The sequence below is a fragment of the Ctenocephalides felis genome, unplaced genomic scaffold (assembly GCF_003426905.1).
Source record: "Ctenocephalides felis isolate EL2017-DRISC unplaced genomic scaffold, ASM342690v1 CF-g0.4_SCAFFOLD_01886, whole genome shotgun sequence".
Taxonomy (NCBI): Eukaryota; Metazoa; Arthropoda; class Insecta; order Siphonaptera; family Pulicidae; genus Ctenocephalides; species Ctenocephalides felis.
In genome coordinates, this window is record NW_020538040.1 from 139,781,056 (window position 1) to 139,805,350 (window position 24,295).

The 24,295-nt window shown below is 28.2% G+C and overlaps 3 protein-coding genes across 3 annotated transcripts; 1 reads left to right on the forward strand and 2 right to left on the reverse strand.

Moving 5' to 3' along the window:
• The first annotated feature begins 207 nt into the window (after positions 1-207).
• LOC113377386 (TM2 domain-containing protein almondex-like) lies at positions 208-1,712 on the forward strand. The gene is made up of 2 exons (XM_026617691.1): positions 208-1,085; positions 1,257-1,712. The coding sequence occupies exon 1, from the start codon at positions 288-290 to the stop codon at positions 1,008-1,010; it is 723 nt and encodes a 240-aa protein (XP_026473476.1). The 5' UTR covers positions 208-287; the 3' UTR covers positions 1,011-1,085; positions 1,257-1,712.
• A 4,343-nt stretch (positions 1,713-6,055) lies between these two features.
• On the reverse strand, positions 6,056-15,537 carry LOC113377735. Its single transcript, XM_026618145.1, has 12 exons — positions 15,244-15,537; positions 14,013-14,364; positions 13,416-13,557; positions 12,858-12,922; positions 12,177-12,434; positions 11,805-11,939; positions 11,515-11,616; positions 10,622-10,838; positions 10,369-10,514; positions 9,961-10,152; positions 8,326-8,523; positions 6,056-6,820 (listed from the first exon to the last, which is right to left on the reverse strand). The coding sequence occupies exons 2-12, from the start codon at positions 14,119-14,121 to the stop codon at positions 6,732-6,734; spliced, it is 1,653 nt and encodes a 550-aa protein (XP_026473930.1). The 5' UTR covers positions 14,122-14,364; positions 15,244-15,537; the 3' UTR covers positions 6,056-6,731.
• Positions 15,538-17,867: 2,330 nt separating this feature from the next.
• Positions 17,868-23,236, reverse strand: LOC113375991 (cAMP-dependent protein kinase type II regulatory subunit-like). The gene is made up of 2 exons (XM_026615929.1): positions 22,708-23,236; positions 17,868-18,496 (listed from the first exon to the last, which is right to left on the reverse strand). The coding sequence occupies exons 1-2, from the start codon at positions 23,234-23,236 to the stop codon at positions 17,868-17,870; spliced, it is 1,158 nt and encodes a 385-aa protein (XP_026471714.1).
• Between the last annotated feature and the right edge of the window lie 1,059 nt (positions 23,237-24,295).

The following is a 24,295-nucleotide window of genomic DNA, read 5'->3' on the forward strand; positions in this document are numbered from 1 at the left end:
ATCTTCTAATGACAACGACGTGCTCTTGTTTAGTGCTCAATTGCTTTCTTTATGTTTCTGTATTTATTTTACAATTTATATGTCTAGATCTAGATATTTGTATGTTTAGATCTTTTTTATATATAAGATAATCATACTAAATCATCATGTGACATCAATACCTCCCTGGTTAATATTTTGCAAACGTCAGAAATTAACCTGCAATGAGTTGCATCAATGTGCAGTGTCGAATATGACAATTACTTAAAACTGAAAAACAAGGTTTTTGTTATGTAAATAAATACGTTATGGCATGTGTAAAATTAAATATAAAAAGTGTAATAATTATCGTATTAGTTGTAATGTTTAACGGAATTAAATCGCATATGGCTGTCAATCATATGGAAGGCTTTGTGAAAGACGAAAAAAAGAACTTTAGTAATACCGATTCAGTTACAGTTGTACAAAAACAACATGTTCCAGCAAGTCTCGAAACAGGTGCAAATTGTTCTCGAGATGAATGTTATAAATTGTTGCCTACATGTCTAGACTGCAAACTAAATGACAATTGTACATATGGTGCTCAAATAAATGTATCTTGCACAGTTCGGCCAAATGTCGACTGCCACGGGAATAGAGAGTTCTTTAGGGTAATGACTTGCCAATACTGCCACCAAACAGAACATTGGGAGCATACATGCGCCCAAAAAGCAAACTGTAATTCTGTAGCAACCCCCAAGCAGCATTACAGGACGAACTGTACAGTGAACCCAGATGTTCTATGCCTTGGAAAAAGAAACTTTTTAAAAAATGTTAAGTGTGATTGGACCGGAGGATATCACTGGTCCACAGCTCTTATACTTAGTATAACACTTGGAGGTTTTGGTGCCGACAGATTTTATTTAGGCCATTGGCAAGAGGGAATTGGAAAGTTATTCTCATTTGGAGGATTGGGAGTTTGGACGCTTATTGATGTTATTCTAATCTCATTACATTACTTAGGTCCTGCTGATGGATCTCTGTTTTTATAACAAATCAATCTTCATGACTTTGATTGAACTGTTGCAGTGATAATAAGTGCTAATAATTTGTAGATACAATTTAATGTAAGTGATTGAATTGAATGTAACGAATATATGATACTTTGTACTTTTTTAGATGTACTTTTATTATTTCTGGTCTATAACACCAATAAAACTGGTAATTGCTATCACCTTCTTCTTTATGCCATATGATTTAGCGCTGTTTTGGTTTAGTGCTCTTTTATTTCAACCCAGGTTTTGAAGGGATAAATGAGGAAGATGTCGAAGAAATAATTCAATAAGTAGAGCAGTCTTTCTAATGGTGACCTCAAGGAATGAACTGAACAAGAAGGAAACAAAAATGTTGACAGCAGTGATTCAGTGGAAAAGCAAAAAGAACTTTCGATGGTGTTTGTAAAAAGGAGTTTGTCTACCATAACTGAAATAATGGATCAATTCATTGAAAAATGATCCAAATTTTGACAGAAGCTCTAAAGTAAGGCGTGGTGTTAGAGATGCTCTATCCGTTTATGAAGCAAAAGAAAAAGTGAAACAACATTAGACGCCTTTGTCACAAAACGGCAAAATACTGAAAATGCGGAAGGCTAACTAAATATGACTGACTTAGAATGTTATTTGTTTTTTCAAGAATATTTGTTTTGTTATTTATATTTTATCTTTATTTTTGCAAGAAATAATGTGCTATTAATTTGGGCTTTAAGAAATAAATGTTTGGTTTTATTTTTAGTAAAAAATACATACTTTTTAAATTTAATACCGGACCAATTTCCTGCCGTTTACCCCTAACTCCAATATTTTCATGTAAAGATAAACTCTTTTAGCGCTGTTTTGCATTGCACTCTACTTTGATGGAACGTAACCCCTGCGTTAAACGGGGTATTCCTGTATAAGTAAGTTCTTCTAAGGCAATACATCAAATGAAAGGCAAAGATTTAAAAATTGGTCTTTAATTATTCAACATAAAACTTTGTGAAAATGATTTATTGATTGATTTTGAGCCTTGGAGCCTATCATAATTACAAGTTACTCTTACAAAAATATTCTGTAATTTATCTAAATTATTTTCGTAACTCTGTTTTATTAAAATTAAAACAAAAATAATATTTTCAATAAAAACAAGCTGGTGTATAAATTGTAGTGCTAAATAATGTGCTTCGTGCACATCAATTGATGTAAACACCATATCCTTATTTACTGATGATAATATAAATTCTTTGCAAAGTTTTCTTTTAAAGTCTGAGCTCATTTCATTGATAATATCTTCATTTAAAAAATAGGTTTCTTTGACACTAGTTTATTGAGCTGTTGTACGGGCATTTCACTAATTTCAAATTAGATAAAGTACTTTACTATATTTTTACTTTATTAGGGTTCGCTCAATTCTCGAACCACGTTAGAGTAAAAAAAAGTGCTATAAAAGTACTGTGTTGTAAGTCAGACGTTCTCAATTCTTGAACCGTGTTATAATGGGATTACCTGTATTAATTTATATTTAGTATTTAATGCTTACATATTTATATATCTTATATTTACATGCTGATACATATACCATTGGATTTGTTTTTTTTTTTAAGGGGGTTGTTCTTTTTTATTTATCTTTGTTTCAGTTTTGAGATTTTTTGATATTATGAAAGCTAAAAACCTTAGAATTATTTAAAAAAAAAAATCATCTCAATATCTATTTTTTTGACGAAGTTATAGATATATATATATATATATATATATATATATATATCTCTATACGTATGATCCTCTGAAAACGTTTTTTTGTCGTTCCGCGAGCTATTGTATGCCAGCTGCCTCTTTTTCATTATAATACCTCATGCACATGACCTTTTTAATGTGTCAGCATCTTTGAACACCATGGTGTATTTCGTACATTAAATTAAATGTTGTATTTAGTATATTAAAAACTTTAAATACGTTTTTCTCAAATTGACTTTTTTCAATTCGGTGCCACAAATTAAAAAAAACTACAAGTCGGATCGACTTGCATTTTTTTTTAATTTGTTCACCACTGCAATACCTAGTCCCCCTACCTCAAACAACTTGATAACATTACGCAAAAAAAATTTGCGAACCTTCTCGTCCCAAAAAATGGCCTTTTTTGACACTTTTTTTTTAAATAGCTGCCATTTTTTTCCTTCTTGCTTTTTTTACTTTCATTTTGGTAGGGGGACTGGATTCAAACTTCTTCAACGTAGTTTCGTTTTTTTTTGTTTCAGGCGATGCGCAACGGATTTATCTGTGGCACCGCAAACGAGATCGATTTTGCAATGCCCACTTTGGCGCCCCCTGGTTAAAAAATGACGGCGAAAAAAAAAAAAATACCTTAATATTCTATGATTTTGTAATTTTTGTTTTAAAAAAACCGCATGTCTTTATGATAAATACATTTCGAGAAAAACAAAAACAAATACCTTGCATGTTTTGTAACAAAAAAATAACAACCCCCTTAATTTGAGAAGAGAGATAAATGTATATATATATATATATATATATATATATATATATATATATATATATATATTCTTTATTTATGGTCACATGCCAAAAAAAAACAAATTAAATTATTGGAATATTATTTTTAATAATATTTATAGTCATCCGTTTTAGGACATAGCATAACTGAGCAAAAAATTCAAAGATATATAGGAACCAAAGTCGAAAAGCGACATAAGTCCATTTTTTTTATTATGAAAAAATAGATTATGATACCAGAGGTTTATTGAATACTGAAAAAGAAATATTTATAAATACAAACATCAGAAAAAGATATAATTTACATTTGGTAGTGGAAAACAAAATATAAAACTGAATAATGATATTATGAAGCACAGAAAAACTACTATCAGGCCTACATTTTAATACATTTGTGAAGAGTTTGCAAACTGCCCTGAAGTGAAATTGCTAATCACTGCTATTATTACATTGGCGTAACGGTTAAGTGCATTGCCTTGTGTCGACAGGGTCGTGAGTTCAAACCTCCGCTCTGGACATCATGATATCATGTACTAATGATATCAATTTTTACTTAAAGATATAGAAAAAACAATAGATAGAGAAAATAGCCCACTTAGGGCACTGCGGTGTAGAATGGCAATGGGAAACCTCTCACACTATTCTTGCACGATTTGAATTGGAGTTTAACTCAGCTTATGAACCTGCCCTAAGACAGAGCACCCATTATTTATTATAACAATAGTTGGACACTCAACATTGAATACTACTCATTATGTCAACAATTATGAAAAACCTGATTTCGATTGAATTTTGGGATCATATTTATATGAAAAACTATAAACTATTTAGCAGACATAATTTTATACACCTTGTACAGTTCATCGTATCGCATCAGAGTTGTTTTGCAACACCAACCACTCGATAAATTTATTATAGAAATAAAAACAAATGTTAATATATTGAATTTAAAAAAATAAATCTATTTTTTGTATTTAATATATATGGTTTTAATATATGTAATACGTTTTACTAACTTTCTATAGGTGATGTTTATGTCCGCTAGAAAATCGGATTTGCTAATTTTATGTTTTCTCGACGTTTCAAGTCATTTTGAATTACTTGACACCAAAATCAATGAAAGTATGTGTATGTTTGTAAGACAAAATTTGAACTTTCGTCGATATTTTCTCAAAAAGGCTACACTGATTTAAAAAATTTAAAAGCCATTTGATGGAATTCTATATAAAGATTTTGTGTTGACTGGTTTAACGGCGGTCAAAAATATTTATTGGACATGTGTACATCAAATTATCGGATATTTTATAGAGCTTTTAATAATGTGTGCACATTTAGTGTAAATTTTTTTGGGTTCCGTACCAAGATTTTTAATTACGGTACGGGAAGTTCCAGCAATTTGCCTTAAGGCACGATGCCATGCACCCCACTAGTTTTTTTTAATTCAGGTAAAAAATAAATAGACGTGAAATCTTACTAAACTCCGCCCTTGTGATATTTTGTGAATTTTGCTATCTTCACATCAATGAGTATACAAACATTTTCTTTACACGTGATAGTAACTTTATACTTACTGAGAATAATTTCTGATAAAATGTTATTTTGTAGTGCATTTGATCTGGACTCCACATACATAAATCAAAACTTCAATCATAAGAGATTCACGGACTGACTTAACCGATTTATAGACCAGAAGAACATGTGTTTTTGTCCATGACTTCCTGTAATACTTTTAGTGTCACTAGTATTGACTACAACTCACTTATGTGGTTTTCCTAAAAAATACAGAAACAATAATTGTAAACTATTTTTTTCAAATTTTAAAGATGATAAAGCAAAATTATTGCCTTTACCTGCACTAAAAAGAGGTGCACAGTGGCGTAACTATAGAGCAAAATTCCACGAGACCCCAATCCAAAGAAACCCCGGCCTAAAAAGCTGCAAGGTTAGAATTTTTAATTCCTTGCTGACTTGCAGCAATTACTTTACATCGATTTTTTAAGAATAGATCCTGTAATCGTCAATATTACAGTCATTATTTTGTGATTGAATTCAATGGCCAGTAGTGGAACATATACAACATGCAGTAGAATATGCTGAAAATATTCAATGTTTACTAAAAAGGCCCCAGTTGGTATAGTTATGCCACTGGAGCTATAGATGCTAAATTGCTGTAATAAAATACCAAATATTTGAAAACATAACTGTATTGAAATAAATGATTCGTTAAAACTAGTCACTAACTTGTCTTTTATTAAACAAATATATTGTTTAATACGGTTAAATACATGAGGAATCATCTCAGCAGTTCTAATCAAAAATATCTTTTCCATAAAGATGCTTCCTAAAATATTAAATTAACAAAACCACTCTAAATAAAAGAGTGATTATTGCATTGAAGGTTTATTCATTCATTCAAATTGTTAATATTTAATGCATCTCTCCATTATACTTCACAAATGATATAGTACTTCACGAATAGAATTTCTTAAAACTACTAATAGATTATTTTGTTGAGCTATAAATAAATTTTAGATTTCTAAAATCCAGCGTGATGTTTTCTATAATGTAACACATTGACATAATAAATTTAGTTATATTGCATTATTATTTACAAATAAGGCTTTAGTAAATAAAATTTAGAAAGAGCTAGAAGTGGCCACACATGTACACCTTCATAATCTACTTTTGTGATTCTTCGAAACTTTCTTATTTTTTAATAATATAAACTATTTATATACATTTTTAGTACGCTTCTCATGAGCTTTCCACAACAATAATATGCTTAGTTAATTATTTATACCTTAATTAAATAACAATTTCCTTGTTTATTTTTAAATCTTTCATTATTAATTGATTGAATAAATCCTTGCAAAATATAATGGAATCATGATATTACAACCTCAAGTCTTACATACTAATAAATGATTTCGTTAGGTTGATACCTTCTACTACCTTCGAGAAACCATACTTAAGTACATATTGAAAATCATTAATCATTTACACATTAAACTATTATGGCAAAAGTTTAACTGTTCTACAAGACCATTTAATTTGTAAAATCATCACAGAACTATCATCTATAATCACAATGTTTGTATAAAATATATGGCATATTCAAAAAAATAACATAGTGCATGTAAATAGAGAAAAGTACTAATACTGGAATAACTACATACAAGATCAACTAAAAATTCACTATATCATCCTGCATTCGAATACAATGCAGAATCATCTACTGAACATCATTGCTATTAACATAATTATTGCAAAGTTGCTTGTACTCCAGACTATGCCAGAATTAGCTGTTGTACACTGACCTGAAATGTTGAATAATATTTAGATTGTCATTAGACAAATAAATTAAGCAAATTAAATACAGTGGCACCCCGATTTACGAGTGCTCCGAGATATGAGCAGCCAAAGGAACGATTTGTAGCTTCGACAAATGAGCACATTTCGAGATACGAGCCTTGAGCGAGTAAAAGTTTTCTCGAAAAATGTTAATGGCAAAATGAAAGAATGAAAAAAATTCGTCAGTTGCAACAATAATTTTCCTAACATAGAAATATTTTGGCTGTTTAATAATAGTAAATATCGAATATATAACACGCGTATATATCAAGAATTATTGAAGTAAAACTTCTTTAGGCGCGACTAGAGTGTAAATCCGTACAAATGCAACGGAAATAGCGTTACGCCCGAACTGTACACGACACTAATAAATGTGTGCATCACGAGTGTTACCATATTACTAATAAACATTATTCAAAATTGTTATATGATGTGTTTATTATTACTTAAATAGCATCTTGTACAGTAGCAAATAAGTTCTACTTCAATCGTGTGAACCATACGCGCACTCTTTTTCTTAACATTTGGAATTTTAACTATACAACAAAAATGATTGTACAGGTATGTATGTTGTGTTCGCGTTTTTTGTATAGTTAGAAAATATTATGTACTTTTATAATCATGGGTCTGAAGATAAGGGCAATGTCCCTTGAATAATGGGTGAGGATCTACAATGTGTAAAACATCATAGATATATACTTGTTTAAACGAAAGGATAGATAGAGATAGAGATATAAATCCAGCTAAGGGCCTTAAAATAATTTATAGACTCTCTAACCTCTTTAAGTTTGTAGATAAAAACCCCAAAAAAGTTGCTACTCTTGAGCATATGAGATATTCAACAAAACATGTCAAACTCTTTTCCGCTATACCATGAATAAAGAGAAAAAACAGTAATTGTATCAATAAATAGTAAATTTACTTTTAAAATATACAAAAATTAACAAAAACAATAGTGCTGAAACAAATTCATTTTAATGTATTTATATGGAAAAAATTGCTCCGAAATATGAGCGATTCGACACAAGAGCGTGTTACCGGAATGAGTTAAACTCATGTCAAGGTACCGCTATATATGTATTAAAACAGAAAAAAAATCAGAATACATTGACCTAAGATTTTTTTTTACATTTTCTTACATAGTAAACTTGAAAGAAAGCTAAATAACTAGTAACCCATTCCAAACTATCCGATCAGCTAATTGTATCTTTTCTCGACGTTTTAAATCATTCTGATTCATTTGATGCCAAATGAAAAAAGAAAGTGTGTGCCTACGTGATCCAATTTTTCGTCTTCTCAAAAATGGTTGGATTGATTTTAAAAATTTAATAGCAATTTGATAAAACTAGATTAGAACTCGTGTTGATTAGTTTTTTGCTAGGGTCAGTCAAAAATTTTAACTAAGTTGGCTGATAAAAATCATATATTGTTTTCTTATATTTTATTTAAATAATTTCATGCTCAACATTACCTATTTGTGATATTTGCACTTCAGAAAAATGTCTGGATGATTGTAGGCGTTCACATGAATTTCCAATGGCAAGTTTGCTAGAATCGTTTCCATTAGTTTTGTATTTCAAACAGTAATAGGTTGAGTTTCCTTCATGTTGCTGAGATGCTATTATGAAGGTAGTGCCATTTTCAATCCATGAACCGTGACATGAATAATCTAAAAAGAAAAAAAAATTAACTGATACATGCAGCACAGTTGTTTTGAAATACATAGTTATAATGATTATAATATCCTGGAATCTTATGAGAGGTGATAGTGAAGTAGTAAATAAGTGAGCTATACATTTATAGAATATAGTATTGGCAATAAATAGTAATTTTTTGTTAACATTCAGCAAAGTAATTTCTATCTTTTTATGTATCTATATACATACCATCAACATATGAAAAGAATTTAGACAAAACCATTCAATTTTAATTCAATATTAATAAGATAAATTCAATATTAACATATTTTTCTATAAAGTAAACCATAAAGATATTTAATTTGAACTAATAATAGGATTCTTTACCTCTCATCATTTTGACTGACAATGAGGCAAAAGTTATATCATCACATATTTTTATAAGTTGCACAAATCTTAATAAAACTTATAATTAGACAAAAATCATTAAAAAAATATTTAATGTGAATAAATATGTACATGTACAAGATTTGATAAAACTTTTTGGAGAAAGCCTTAAAAGTGAAGGAAAACTTGTAAATGTAAAAAAGTAAATAATTCTTAATATGATGTAACCAATCAATCAATGAATTCACTATAATATTTTATGGTTTTTATTGGTAAAATATGTGAATCCATCTATGAAATATTTGTGCAATGAAATAAACAATTTAAAATTAACTTAATAAATGTTGGATTTTTTTAAATGTTATTAACTTGAAATAAAACCTGCTCCAAAAACATAAAACATGTCAGTCTGAAAAATGTTACATTTATAAAATTTTACAAACTCAAGGTTTTTTGTTTTTTTTCTCTGTAATATTTCCATAGAAAAGAGATTCTTTCCCAAGAATGTTTATAGAATATTTGCAAAGATTCATAATGCCATATGCAAAATTTGGGATTTGGTAAATATTAATTAATTACTTATCATGTCATTAGCAAAGCAATTCTTAATCAATATATTGAAGCATTCTTTGTTTTCTGAAAATCTTTTGAGTCAAACATACACTTTTTTGTATATGTAATTATATTCATAGCATCATTCATATTTTTGAAATCATTGTACACCAAATAAATAGTGAAAAAAAATATCTTGAAGCGGTTGAAACAAATGTGTTTCAACCGCTAGTTTTAATAAGCAAAAATCCATATTTTTTTTTATTATTTGATGTTATGCTAAATAGTAAATCTTCAATATTCTTATTAATATGCATAATTTATATACAAATTGCAATTTTTATTTATAATCCAAGCAAAAAATAATTGCAAAGTTTAAACTTTTTGTAAAGGTAATTTATAAAAGTATGTATGTAGAAATTACATAAAATACAGATTACAGGATATAATTCAATCATTTAATTTGATTATTGCAATAATATATTTAAAAATATAAATATAAAAGATATTGAAAAAAATAAATTCTGTACCTGTAGAATCAACATTAGAGCAGTCCGAACCAAATTCCATGGTTTCCCTATTATTACAACCTATATGAAGCTTATGAGAATCTGAAAAACAATCCGAGATTCTCAAATGATTTGTCAAAGCATTATCTGGAAACAGTCCATGCGTTGAATAATGTCCTGGTATGGGACAATTTACAGCATTAGATTTGCTATCTGAAAAGTTTAAAAACATTCAATTTAGTAAATATAAGAATTTAAATACTAAATTTAACTAAAAACAATTATTTTAAAAACTTGAAAAATTCATATTTCCAATATAATATATAATCACTGAATATAATTTCTAACAATTATATAAAGTCTTGTAAAATTTAGAAAAAATTATTATTTTGAAATGCTGACCTGCGTCAGAAATAAAGTAATACTTACAAACTATTGTAACATATGGTAGAACACTTGAATCAAAGTGATTAAATGCGCAAGCATCCTCCAACCTGCTAGACCTTGTTCCAATTTGTAACTCGGCAATGAAATTGTCTCTTCGGTAGAAGTGCATGCATATAAAACCGTGAGTACTGAAATATGCAGATCAAAACATTACTCTGTTGCAATAATAAGTACAAGTAGTAAACAAAGTAATGTAAATTTTGGATAGAAACTATTTGCTTAAATATATCTGTACCATTTCTCAGAGTATTGTAGTATGATCATCACATCATCTGCAGTCTGCCTATTTATTTGACTGCAATGTGCCTGAAGTTCAACTTCATTATTTTTTATTATCCGAAGTGATGAATTTCTATGGTGAAACCAATAAATTTGTGATTGATCAACTGTTTGCCAGTGTGATGGTCCAGCAGCTAACCAATTCGGAAACCGACACCGCTCAGGAATAGCAGCTAAAAATAAAAACAATCATAAAAATTTATTAATTTTACAGGAATAACTTATTAATAATCACTAACAAATACCATGTCATTAATCTAACAATAAGAGAAAAACTATCAACAATAATTAAGTTACATTAAAATGAAAACTTAAATAAAAAATCCCAAAAATATTTATTTTGACTGAATTGATCATAAAATAAATCAATCCTCTCATATTATCAATTGAGCATTCTACCTCTATCAAAAGGTTTTTCACTCAAAAGTGTTCTAGAACTAGCAACTAAATTATAAAATTTGAAATATGAATTTTCTTATCAGCATATTTCACCTTCTAAGAATATAGTTAAATAAAATATAAAAAAATCTGCTTTAAACAATTGCTTTCACAAATGAGATTTAAAAGTACAAAAAGTATTACAATTTACATTTGAACAAAAATGAGATTTAAAAGTACAAAAAGTATTACAATTTACATTTGAATAATAAACAAGTCAACTATAATAAGTACAAAAGTTAATTATTATATAAGTATGGATTAGTTTAAATTTAAGCAATTTAAATTTATGTTATACTCTAAAATTGAAGATTTCAGTATTCAAATTCTATTAACTCTTATTACACTACATTAAGAGTAATATTGACAAAAATAACAATTATTTTAAGTTCAATACTACTATAAGCATACCTTGTTTTAAAGTCATTGTCCGTGATCCTTCTGTAGCACTAAACAATCCATTACAAGTAGCATCTCCTGATTGTGCAATTTTGTATTCCATTATTTTATCTCCTAAAAGAGAAAATACAAATATTACTAAGAATAGTCTTTATAATTAAACAGAAAAATTAATTTTCAATGCCAAAAATTTTGATTCATGCATTTTCCAAATTCATAATGTAGATTAAATACATTTAATTTGAAATATTTTACATTCCGCTTACTATCTATAATACATAAAATAGCTTGATAAGACTCACCAATTCCAGTTATTTTCTCATAAACAAAGCATCTGTATCGATCTTCACTGGTTATGGCATGTCGATGATTCATTTTACCAACAAGGTATCGAGCATTACCTTCATTCCATGTTGCTAGGCATTCCAGTTCTTCCACTAATAAGAAACATTAGTAAATATATTTGTATTATTATAATTATACAGTAATAATTCTATTATTATAATTTTAATTATATTATAAAATATGAGACCATTTAAAGTTAAATCCTCTTTTACATAATTAAAACTTTAACTTTACATAAATAAATTATATTAAAATTATATAAAAAAATTAAATTTATAAAATTTTGACTACTGAGTTTATTACTAAATAAATTAACTTAATATTCAAACCTGCACTTTCAGTTCCGTGAACATCGGGACATGCCTGGTATGTTAAAATAAGTCGACTGTCTTCAGTGCAACTTTCAATGTTTGATACTGGATTCATGCATTCGCCATGTCCCCTATTATATGTGAATGTGAAAGGCCCTTTCAAAGGGCAAGTCACGGGAACTGATTGTTCTCGAAACATAGAATAGAGTAAGGCATCTCCAGTTATAAGTTGGCATAAATTTTGTATTGAATCCTTTCTATGACAATGTGACAGAGCTGGAAATAAACAATACGATTAGTAGGAAAAGTTAAGCTAGTTTCTTTTTGTTATATCCTAAGAATAATTTTAACCCAACAGAAAAATTACATGTTTTGGATATAAATTATATATAAATAAATGGAAATTGAATTTGTTCCATAATTGGAAACTAAAACAAAAACTAGATACATATTGTGTAATTCCATATTTCCAATTACCAATAAATAAATATAAACATACACATTTTATAAAATTATTAAAACATATATATGAAACATGTTGAAACTTAATAATATTGCAAATTGCTGTAAGAATCATTGCTCACAATTCATAAACTTATAAAGTGATAATTTAATAATTCAAAAATTCATAGAAAAAAATAATTTTAGCTTCATTTTCTACTCAATATTTTATAATATAGTTAATTCAAATTGACTTACTTTCTTTATATTGGAGTACATTTAAGTGCTTTTCATGTATAACAACACATCGATAGCAATTTCTCCTGAAATATAATTAAGTTAAGTATGAAATCTTTTTATCAATATGTTAATATATTACTATTAATACTATTTTCACCATTAATACTACTATTCTGACAATGAGTTTAGAAACTGCATAAGTTATCAATAAAAACTGGAATAATTAATATTAATAGCAGCGATAGATTAATCAATTATTACAAAAAAATTAAATAAAATAAAGCAGGTTAGTTTCTATTATAATCCGCATAATCCCACAAAAATTTTATGATTTACTTAAATATTGTAATTTAAAATTTGGAAGGTACAGCTATTTCTACATTAAGTGCAGTTAATTATTTGTCATAAAAAATGTTAAAAGTATTTTACACATCCCAAATATTGAAATAACAAAATAGGAACTAAATACAGCTTATCATATTTGATTAAGGTAAATAAATGCATTAAGACTTTGCCTTTTATTAATTTTCAAAATACAATAAGTCAAGCTTCCGTTTCATCAACAAGTAAACTTACTCATCTCGAAGCAGAAATTTGTCACCCTTGGATGATATGCATCGGCCTTTTGATGATAACAGTGATCGTTCAATTATAATTGATTGTTGAACTCCCGATTGAAACCATTGCCCATTCCAGTGTTCAGGAAAAAGACAGTAACCTGATAATTATTAAAATTTTTAGTAATAAATATTTGTGTGACCATACTCCTTTTAGTAAGTCAATAATAAACAAAACAAATTTTTATATATTTTGTTTATAAAATATAATAAAAAATGAACATGACTATATTAAAAAAATATGACTTAATCTATAAAAGATACCCGATTTATTAATAAAAAGAATTAAAAAGAGTGAGTTTTTAATGATGTTATAATATATAACCTGTGATATTATTTAATGTTTCAATCTTAATTAACAATAACTCTAAGATAAAAATCCAGAAAAACAACGAAAGAAGAACTGGTAAAGTAAAATTTCAATTTAAAAATATGTTAGCTTGATTCACTTTACTTATTTGCATAAAAATGTTATGTTGTAATTTGTATAACAAAGATCTACTACTACTAATTATATTAACTACTAAATAAAAAAAAATATATAAAACCATCGTACCCTCATCATTATGGCCGAATGTCATATCAAAGTTCAGCAGAACTAAAAATATTTCTATTATTAGTGCTGGCAAGTTAGTGTGCTGCAGGAAGCCTTTGATCAGTTTCATAATGATATTGTCTTTTATTTCATAAGCCAAAAGTCATATTCCAAATGTTATCATATTGAGTTTAATTACATATCAATGATAAATATTTTAATAAGCGACATTTTCAAGTAGATTGAAGAAATATTTTCAATGCAATATGATTATGTTGATCTTGAATATTTTTGTATGACTGGAAAATTTACTTATTTCATATATTGCATTTCTTTTTGGTAGATTTGTGCCTGAATATGTGAATCATCATGTCTGAAATATAGAAAAAGAAAATAAGCAATTATGATATACAAACTGAAAAGATTAAATAATTAAAAACAGCAGTACCTAATAGTAATATAAGCTATTTATCTGTTTGTTCTTTGTTTTTGTTATGATTAATTTAAATTAATAAAAACCTGCCTTTAACAGTTTCTGATTATTTGATTGAACATTATATCGCATTTTTGCTTTCATTTTATGCCTTTTATTTAAGCTACAAAATTTATGTCCTTTATGAAGAACAAATATTTTAGAACACTTTCACTAATTTTGATATAAAAGTAAAATAAAAGATTAGTAAAGAAACAGTTGAAAATAACTTGGAAAACAATGTAGATAGATCAATATAAAAATATATATAATAGATCAAATATAGAACTTTTGGTTTTAGGTTTGCAAAGGATTCAGGAATGGGTAACGAAATACTAATAACAGGAATATAACTGCCCAAACTAGTGGATGAATTATCACTCCGTTTAAAAATAAAATTGATTTTATTATGAAAATTGTTTACCAGGTTGAGCTGAATAAATTTTAACTGATCAGTTTAAGTATTATAATATATCTAACTAAAAATTAATAATAACATTTTCATTGATTGGACAATACCATAACCAACTATTCATATTTTAACAAAATAACATTTTAAGAAAAAAAACTCAAAATTAATCATAGTTTAAGCGAGCATACATCATTCATTAGGCATTAGAAATTTAAATCGATATATGAAAACTAATAATAAAGCATTTAATTAATTTTTAATCAAAGTAATATCAATCATAAATCAAGCTTAATTTAAGCTTGCAGAATAAAATGTTAGAATTATGGTTGTTAATTATAATCACTATCAAAACTATGACTTACGCCCACCTTCGATCAGTTTCATAAAGAAAGATCTCCTTGAGTTATTATTCCTTTTATCCTTTCTATTTTAAAATTACATTTTAGTTGAATTTATTCGATTGTCATCCAGAGAGAATTAAAGTTTGTGGCAAGCTGTCACTGGCTCCATTATCAACAAAATCAATGTTTATATCAGTCCAGATAATATATATTTACATTTTCTTATTTGCATTTTATTTATTAGATAATCTAATACATTAACCAACGTCAAAATTTCTTCACAAATACATATTTATTAAGTTTTATTAACAAACAAATAGGACATCAGACACAAATTTCCACAGACTAACCAAGATTAAAAATACCACAGAGGGGTTGCTTCACATTTTAAATGTTGAATTGACAAACACGAGTGAAAACGCGCCAAATTCGAATTTAAATATATTAATATAAATAATTTTTTAACATATGAACGTATGAACAAGTAAATAGACACTAAGATTTTAATATATATTTATAAATGCATCATAAATCTAAGTCATTAGTATGTTAAAGTTTCGAAGTTATTTTTTTTAAAAAAATTCATATTTTATAAAAGATATTGTTCGCAGACAAATCGACAGGTTCGCAGACAAATGATAATAATTGATAATAATTACCTGTAAAACAAATGATAATAATTACCTGTATAGTAATGAAGGTACATATTAACAATTTAGTATACTAAACGACGAATTTATGTTTAAATATTTTTGAACCTTGCAACATTTTTCTGTTTATAATAATAAAACCTCCGTTTATGCTATTTAAGCTATGAAATAGATGGACGAAATATGTATATATATATATATATATATATATATATATATATATATAACTATATATATACTTATATTATTTATATATTTGATTTGAATTGATTTCATATTTCCCGCTTCGGATTGTTTCTCATCTGTTTCTTATGTATACAAAGTACTACCGCAACTTGCATAGATGGCTCCACTGTCATATTATTATTAAATGTCATTTATTATTTCAAAAAAATATTAACATTTAGTTATTGTGATAAAAAGTGTTGTTTTCTTAATATCCTAATTGCCCTCTTATTTTATACATAAAAACGAGTTAATATTTTTTCAGCAATCAATATTTTAGCAAATAAGAAGGTGATTATTTAAAATGTCAGTTTGCATTATTTAACTATGTTTATTGTTTACAATTACATGTAATGGAAAAGTCTTATTATGGTGTCAGAATTATACTATATTAAATTATTAGTGTGTTACAGAACTGTAATAAAACCAAAGTAGATTATAAAAGGATAAGTGTAATTATATCTCAATATACAACTATTTAAATAGAAAAAAAAACGGTAAGAATTCTAATACGTGAATTGTTATTTTGAAATGTATTTGTATAAACATATTATAGGCTCAAATATATGCTCATTTATTCTATTAATGAATAATTACAAATATATACACAATTACTAATTATATTCCTCAAAGAAGAAATTTTTTTTTATCAATGAGTTTACAACATATTTATCACTTTAAATGGCTGCATATTAATTTGATATTGGGGTACGATTGGATAGCTAATAGTAATAGTCTTTATTTTCTACTAATATATTATCTTGAATTATCTAATGTATTTTATTTTGAATAAAAAGAATAAACAGAATAATGCTTTAAACTTCTCGAAGAAAAAGTTTATGTTTTGGCCAGATTTTTAAAATTTTTATTATATATATAATGATTAAATTATTTATAGAATATAACTGACGTTTTTGTCAACTTTGTACAAGGTCTCTATATTTGGAACGGCTAGATCTGTCTTCGCCAAAAACTAATCAGCAGGTCTCCTTATAAGAATGGAATGTTTTTTGAATTATTCAAATCAGTTGATCGGTGTTCCCGAAATCGTCGACGAAAATTTGTATAAGCGCGAGGTATGCCAAAATGTTCAGAAACTTTTGAAACGTAAAGATATACAAGAAACAGTTATTATTAAAATAAGTCAAACGTGAAAACTTACTTTTGACTCCTTAAAAGGATGCGATCTACAGATCATGTTAATGTAGGAGCTTGACTCAATGCAATAATCATTATTGAATAATGGCAACTTGTTCGTTCAAACATACTTCATCTTTCTCTATTTGGATCCTTTTATTTCTTCTATTTCACCCTCGACGACGTCGTGCAGGAGGCACTCTTTTTGCAGAAGAGGTCCGATCCAGTTTTCTTTACTTCTCATTTCTAAACATATTCCAAATTTTCTCAAATTTATCAAATCTCAAATTCTCAAATTAATTTATTTTTTTCATTATATTAAATTATATTCATCAAGGAAGAAATCAATCTGTTTTGATAGAAATATGAGTTATGGCTAAACCTGTATGAAAACTATTTAAAATAACTGTATACAAGTAAATTTATTTATTAACTAATAGTTTGATATTGATAAATCATTATTGACGTACGACTTGCTAGCTAATTTTTTCCATAATAACAAATATTATTATTTTATTATGCTATATCTAAATATACAAATACTAAAATACATCTTATTATTTGGTAAATGCTGACTGTAATGATTTTATTTTATTACGTGTAGATAAGAAGTATATTACATTTTTAGAGTATCTTTAATTAATATGATTGCATTTCAGATGACGTATCCACAGCAGAATACAATTCCATGTTTCGTTTGATAACGTCCATGCAAGGACCTAGTAATCGCTCGAATGTTGCCTTATCCAAAAATGCTAATTTGACATTTTGTATTGCAAAGACCGAGGCTGCTCTGGGTTTGTGTTCGATTAGAGCCATTTCCCCAAAGTATCCTCCTTTGCCGACACGATTTACTTCCATTTTCTGGCCACTTGCATTAGTAATTAAGATATTTACCATTCCTTCCTGAACGAAGTACATTCCATCTGCTGCGTCTCCTTCGTTGATGATACATTCTCCTGGTCCGAAGGATCTGGTCACCAGGGCGTCTGCTAAATTCATCCTTTCGTAGGCTTGAAGGTTGCTGAGCATTGGAACGGAGTCGATAAGTGTTTCAAAGATCTTTCGTTTCTTAAATGCGGCATTTAGTACTATTCTGCGGAAAGTGAGACGGTCCATCGCCCACAAACAGCCGTCCGAAAGAGCGGTTACGGTGGCTGCTCTGGGAACGTTGTACAACAGGGCCAATTCTCCAAAACTACCTTCACCTTCGTAGGTATATACTGGGGTATCGACATCATCAACAAGTACCGAAGCTCTGAATATACCTTTAACATTTAAATTATATTAATTACTACATATAATTGTTGACTTATAAAATACTAATATGGTCTAGGGGTAATGTTTTCCTGATCCTAGTATGCACCTGGACAATAAGCTAATTATATATATATATATATATATATATATATATATATATAACTAAGTCGGGATTTCCTTCCTGACGATTTAACTCCAAAACGCACGAACCTATTTCGACAATTTTGCATTCGTTGGAAAGTTCTCGGGCTCCGCAAAGTTTATAGCTAAGAAAATTAGTAGTGCGTGGCATCGTGCCTTAATGCAAATTGCTGGAACTTCACGCGTAATTAAAAATTCGAGTAATGACATTAGTGAGAATTATCAGAATTATGCTTGGTTAAGTCAACGAGCAGTTCTTGCCGCAAAGAATAATTATGTACACGCACTAAATTTCACCATTCAATCAAAAATTGCTGGCGATTTGGTGACATACCAATGATTCCGACTGGTCTTTCGTTTGACTTCAAACGATTGCAATTTTCAGTTCGCCTTGCGTTTGCAATGACAATTAACAAGTCACAAGGCCAATCGCTTAGTGTTTGCGGGATAAATTTAGAAAATCATTGTTTTTTGCATGGGCAGTTATACGTTGCCTGTTTACGAGTTGGGAAACCATCCGCTTTGTTTGTGTTAACGTCAGACAAAAAACAAAAAATGTGGTTTACCAAAGAGCACTTCAATGAAACGGATATTTTGCGGATTCACTTTCATTTACTTAGAGAAGTTCAACTAAAAAACACTTATTTTTTGTAATCGAAATAAATTTATTACTGTTGTGTAATAAAATCAAATTTTTCCTTTTCAAATATAAAACAAGCAAAAAATTTCTTCATCTTTCTCACGAAACCATCCGATGGCGAAACGGAGTTCGTCGGGTTTGCTAGTATATATATACACACACACACACACACACACACACATATATATATATATATATATATACATATATACAGGCCCGGTCCTGGGGTCCTTTGCGCCCGCATGCAACTTTTTTTCTAGCGCCCCCCCCAATTAATTTTAACTGTTTTAACAGTAAATTATATAAATATTTAAATTTTTTTTTAAAGTAATTTTTAATTTGATTGGATTTAGTACACAAAAAATAAGATAGAATCTAAAAGAGTATAAAATACATTGATTTTAAATGTATGTAGAAAATCGAGATAATTTGCGGGTTGATTATAATCAAATATATTTAAATTTTCAATTATTTTTAACGTATGTGCAATATTAATATTTGGGTTTTGAAACATTTTACTTATTTATTGTGCGATTTATTCTATTAAGCAAATCATGCCAAGACAGCTAAAGAAAACTAGCTTGTCTTTTCCAATCATAACACTCGCATTTCATATTAGATTTTTTAAATTTTAATTTAATTTAATTTTTCACAATATCCAAAATTGCGTCGTAAACTTCGCCTTATTGACATCGTAGGAGCCGAATTGTATTCATCCTTGCTTTCTCGTTATATTCAGATTATCAGATTGTTGTTTTAAAGTTAAGATTATCAGATTGTTGTTTTATTATTATTTTTTTTATTTTAGAAATATTATCCAAAAATGAGTAAAAAATGCAAAGAAACTACTCATTTCTTGAACTATATTGACAAAAAACTAATTATATTTGATATGTATCATTTCTGCAGAGTTAATAATTATTACAGAGTATGGACACCGCAATGTATAACAAAAGCCTTAAGATTTTCGTTCCAAAGTAAATTTTGCTTACATTTTTCATATTTGTTTCTTTTCCATAACTCTAACCACGCATGTCTTTAACATTCAAAGTTCATCAAATGCGAAACATTTGCAACAAAAACAAAAGTTACAATTCAATTTTTCGGAATAAACATGCCATTTTTTAAGAAATGACTCCCCATTTTTCATTTTCCCGATTGTAATTTATTCATATTTTTTAACAAGTTCTGTTTCAACAAAATCAGCTCGTAATTTTTCGTCAATAATGCCCAATAATTAATTTAATCTTTCGCAGCTTTGCGCTTATGGGCAAACTAGATAATTTCTTTTTCGATTCCACCGTAACTTCGAATAAAGAAAAAATTAAATAAGTAGGTTAAGCAATAAACAGAGTTGTTATTTACTCATTTGCAGAGTAATTAATATAGGTTAAATGTTTCTACTAATATCACATTGCAGTCTCCGTATCTATAGTTCAGTTAGAGTGCTTATTATAATTCATCAAGTATTCTAGATTTTATATAAATAATAAAAAATATAAATAATATAAATTTAATTTCCAAAACTCGTTTTGGCGCCCCCTAAGGCGTGCGCCCGCATTTTTTGCATGCATCGCATGCAAGGCAGGACCGGCCCTGCATATATATATATGTTTGAAATATTACAGTATTGTGAAAAACAAATTTATTCATGTTATCAATAATATTAAACTGAATTACGACAAATGCAATTTATAGGCAAGTGACTGTTTGCCTTAAAGCAAGTATCTTGAACTTTTCTCCAATGCAAATAATTGACATTATCAATAAGAATAGAGATTAAGCTATTTATCTAAAATTATCAGCTATTTGAAAATAAACTTTTCGCTGAAAACTATTCAATGCGATTTGCAATTGATATTTTTCAGACATATTATATCTGTAATTGCATTAATTATAGTGCATTAAATTGATTGTCACTTGTTGTAGGCCCATATTATTTTGGGATATTCCTTTACACCATAAATTTTATTTTTATAAAAAGTTTCATTAAAATCGACAAAAAACTTGTTTAACAATTTAAATTATTGAAAATAAATTACAATAGTAGCAACATATTTTAAGGGCAGTGCATTTAAAGAAATTAGTGTTATCCCAGCCGTTATTAAGGATATTTGAAAAGTTTAGAAACGTAAAGCTAAGATTTTTTATTTGTTTTATCATTTGAACAGCGAGTACAACTTAAGGGTTCTATGAGCTGTTTTGATGACTTGACTGAACTAACTATGTCAGTTTTAAGTATGGAAATCCAAACAGTCGTCTCATCTCTGTGACATTTTTATTAATTATTACAATTTATATAATGGTGCTAATTTTTTTTATTAATGCAGGATTTCTGGGCAAGGGCTATTTTCACTTGGAAACATATTACCATATATATTTCTAAATCAAAACCTGTATCATTACCTATGACATCAGACTATCGAAGGGACCTCTCATTCAAATTCCGTAGCTCTAAACACTTACCCACAGACGAGCTCTGATGACAACGATTATTTAGGTTTTTTCTAATGTATTTTAAGATATAATAACATAAACAATAATTACTCTAATTACTCTAAACTTCTTAATATTGACATATTTCGTTGAAAACTTCTAACTTTTATATCTAATTTTATGATCCCTAAATATATCAATAAAAACACGGTTCAATATTAATAAATAGACATTTGTGCAATCTCATTGCTGTGACATCTCTTGATATTAGTCTATCTTATCTTACATCGTTACATTTTATAATTTACAAAGCAATTTTAATTTTCATACTAGAAAATATATGATGAATTTTTGACTTGCCTAGATATAAAATATTGAATAAATTTAAAACTAAAATTAAATTTTAAATATTTAAAATAAAAATACATTTTTGGTGTCGTAGGAGTTTTCACGATTTAAATTTTTAATATATAAGCATTTCTACGGAACCTGCATTATATTTCCACACTCTCGACTGTATTTCATAATTTACAAATTAATTTTAATAATCATGTCAAAAACATGTAATTAAATTAATTTTAATAATCATGTCAAAAACAAATCGAATATTTTCAAAAATTTCCAAATTCTCAAAATAGTTAGAAAAAACGTTTTCTTAAATTTCACAAAATTTCAATATTTTGAAAAAAAATTTAAATTATCAAAAAAATCAAATTTAAAAAAATGAAGTCTTGTAAACGTACACATAAATTGTTCATAAAATTCGCTCGTCGCCCAATTTAAAAAGCACTTATAAGTTTACAGTATGTAATAAATAATCTATTTGAAATTATTCAAAACAATTATTGATTATTTTCATTCCTCGATTGTTTAATTACGGTACGGAAAGTTTCAGCAATTTGCCTTAAGGCACGATGCCATGCGCCCCACTAGTTTTTTTGACATATCACGAAAAAAAATATTTAATAGTTATAAAAAAAAAATTATTAATAAAATAACAACCTTTTTCGATGACGTAGAAATTATCACCATCGTCTCCTTGTCGAATAACAATCTCGCCAGCGTATACCTTCTTTTCGAACATTGCGTCCAAAACTTCGAGCTGTTGTTGCTCATCAAGAGCTCGAAAAATAAGAATATTCTTGATACATTCGCTCAAAAGTTGTCGTTGTTCGTCGGTTTTTGGGTAGATCACTTTAACATCGTCGTCATCTGCAACTTCTGGATCTATGGCTTCCGCAAAAACGCTCTTGCGCCTGACCCTCGGCGGCGGCGTAATGGTAGGCTCTAGGGTCTCTTCCTCCTCTTTTTCTTCTTCCATTTGACTAATGATCATTAGCTCCTCAGCTGCTAAAAAGTCCGCTTCGATAGCTTCCCTTTTAGCTATGAAAAATTCTAATATGAAATCAATTGTGTCTTTTGGTTTTTGTCGGAAATATTCGGTGACGAGTTCGATCAATAAAATTTCAACTTCTTTTGGCATCACCAACTTTTGACCGGAACGACTAAATGGGGGTTTCTGCGCAAACATTGCTAACCAAATTTGAAACTTATCCTGCCGAAAATTTAAGTTTTTGTGTTTTTTTTACAGATAATTTGTTTTTAATAAAAAAAAATTACATTCTTTTGTTTTTATTTATATATAAATGATTATTTGGATGTCATCGATTAAATAACCTTATGATCTAGCTTCATGCAATAAATATATTACATCCTAGACAATATTAGAATATGATATATATAATATGCATTACATATTATTAACTTCCCGTAGGGCAAGTTATAGTAATCGCAAAAAAATCAAAAATGAAAATTTTTATATATCTTTACGTTTCAGAGGTTTCTGAATATTTTGGCATACCTTAGAAAAAATGGATGTATGTGTGTGTGTGTGTGTGTGTATGTATGTATGTACGTGTGTGTATGTATGTGCGGATACAAATTTTCGTCGACAATTTCGGGAACACGGATCAACCGATTTGAATAATTCAAAAAACATTCGATTCGCATTGATAAGGAGACGTGCTGATTAGTTTTTGGCGAAGGCAGGTCTAGCCGTTCCGAAGATACGGGGCAAAAAGTGCCGAAAACGGTAACTCAGTTTTTAAAAGAACGGAGCGTTTGATTTGAATATTTCAAAAAACATTTCACTTGTATTGACAAGATGAAGAATCGATAAAATTTTCATGATAGTAGGTCTAGCGGTTTCGGAGATATGGAGGAAAAAGTAAAAAAATGAGCCATTTGGCGGTCAAAAATGATCATTAGACATATGCACATCAAATTATCAGATATTTTATAGAGATTTTAACAATCAGTATACATTTTGTTAACATTCCTATGGGTTCCGTACCAATGCTTATGCGTTAGACAGCGACGCGGCGCTTACGCGCTTTATATTTTGTCCCTATGCGTTAAAGTAGTACGATTGCTTTGAAAAAAAAGTTCAGATCTTCCACAATATGTCAAAATAAAGAAAAAAAAAATTTTTCAAAAAAAAAAAAAATTAAAAAAAAATTTTTTTTCAAAAAAAAAGTAATTTTTTGTCCAATTTATAGTTTCTCAAAAATCTTATTTTTTCAAGGTAAAT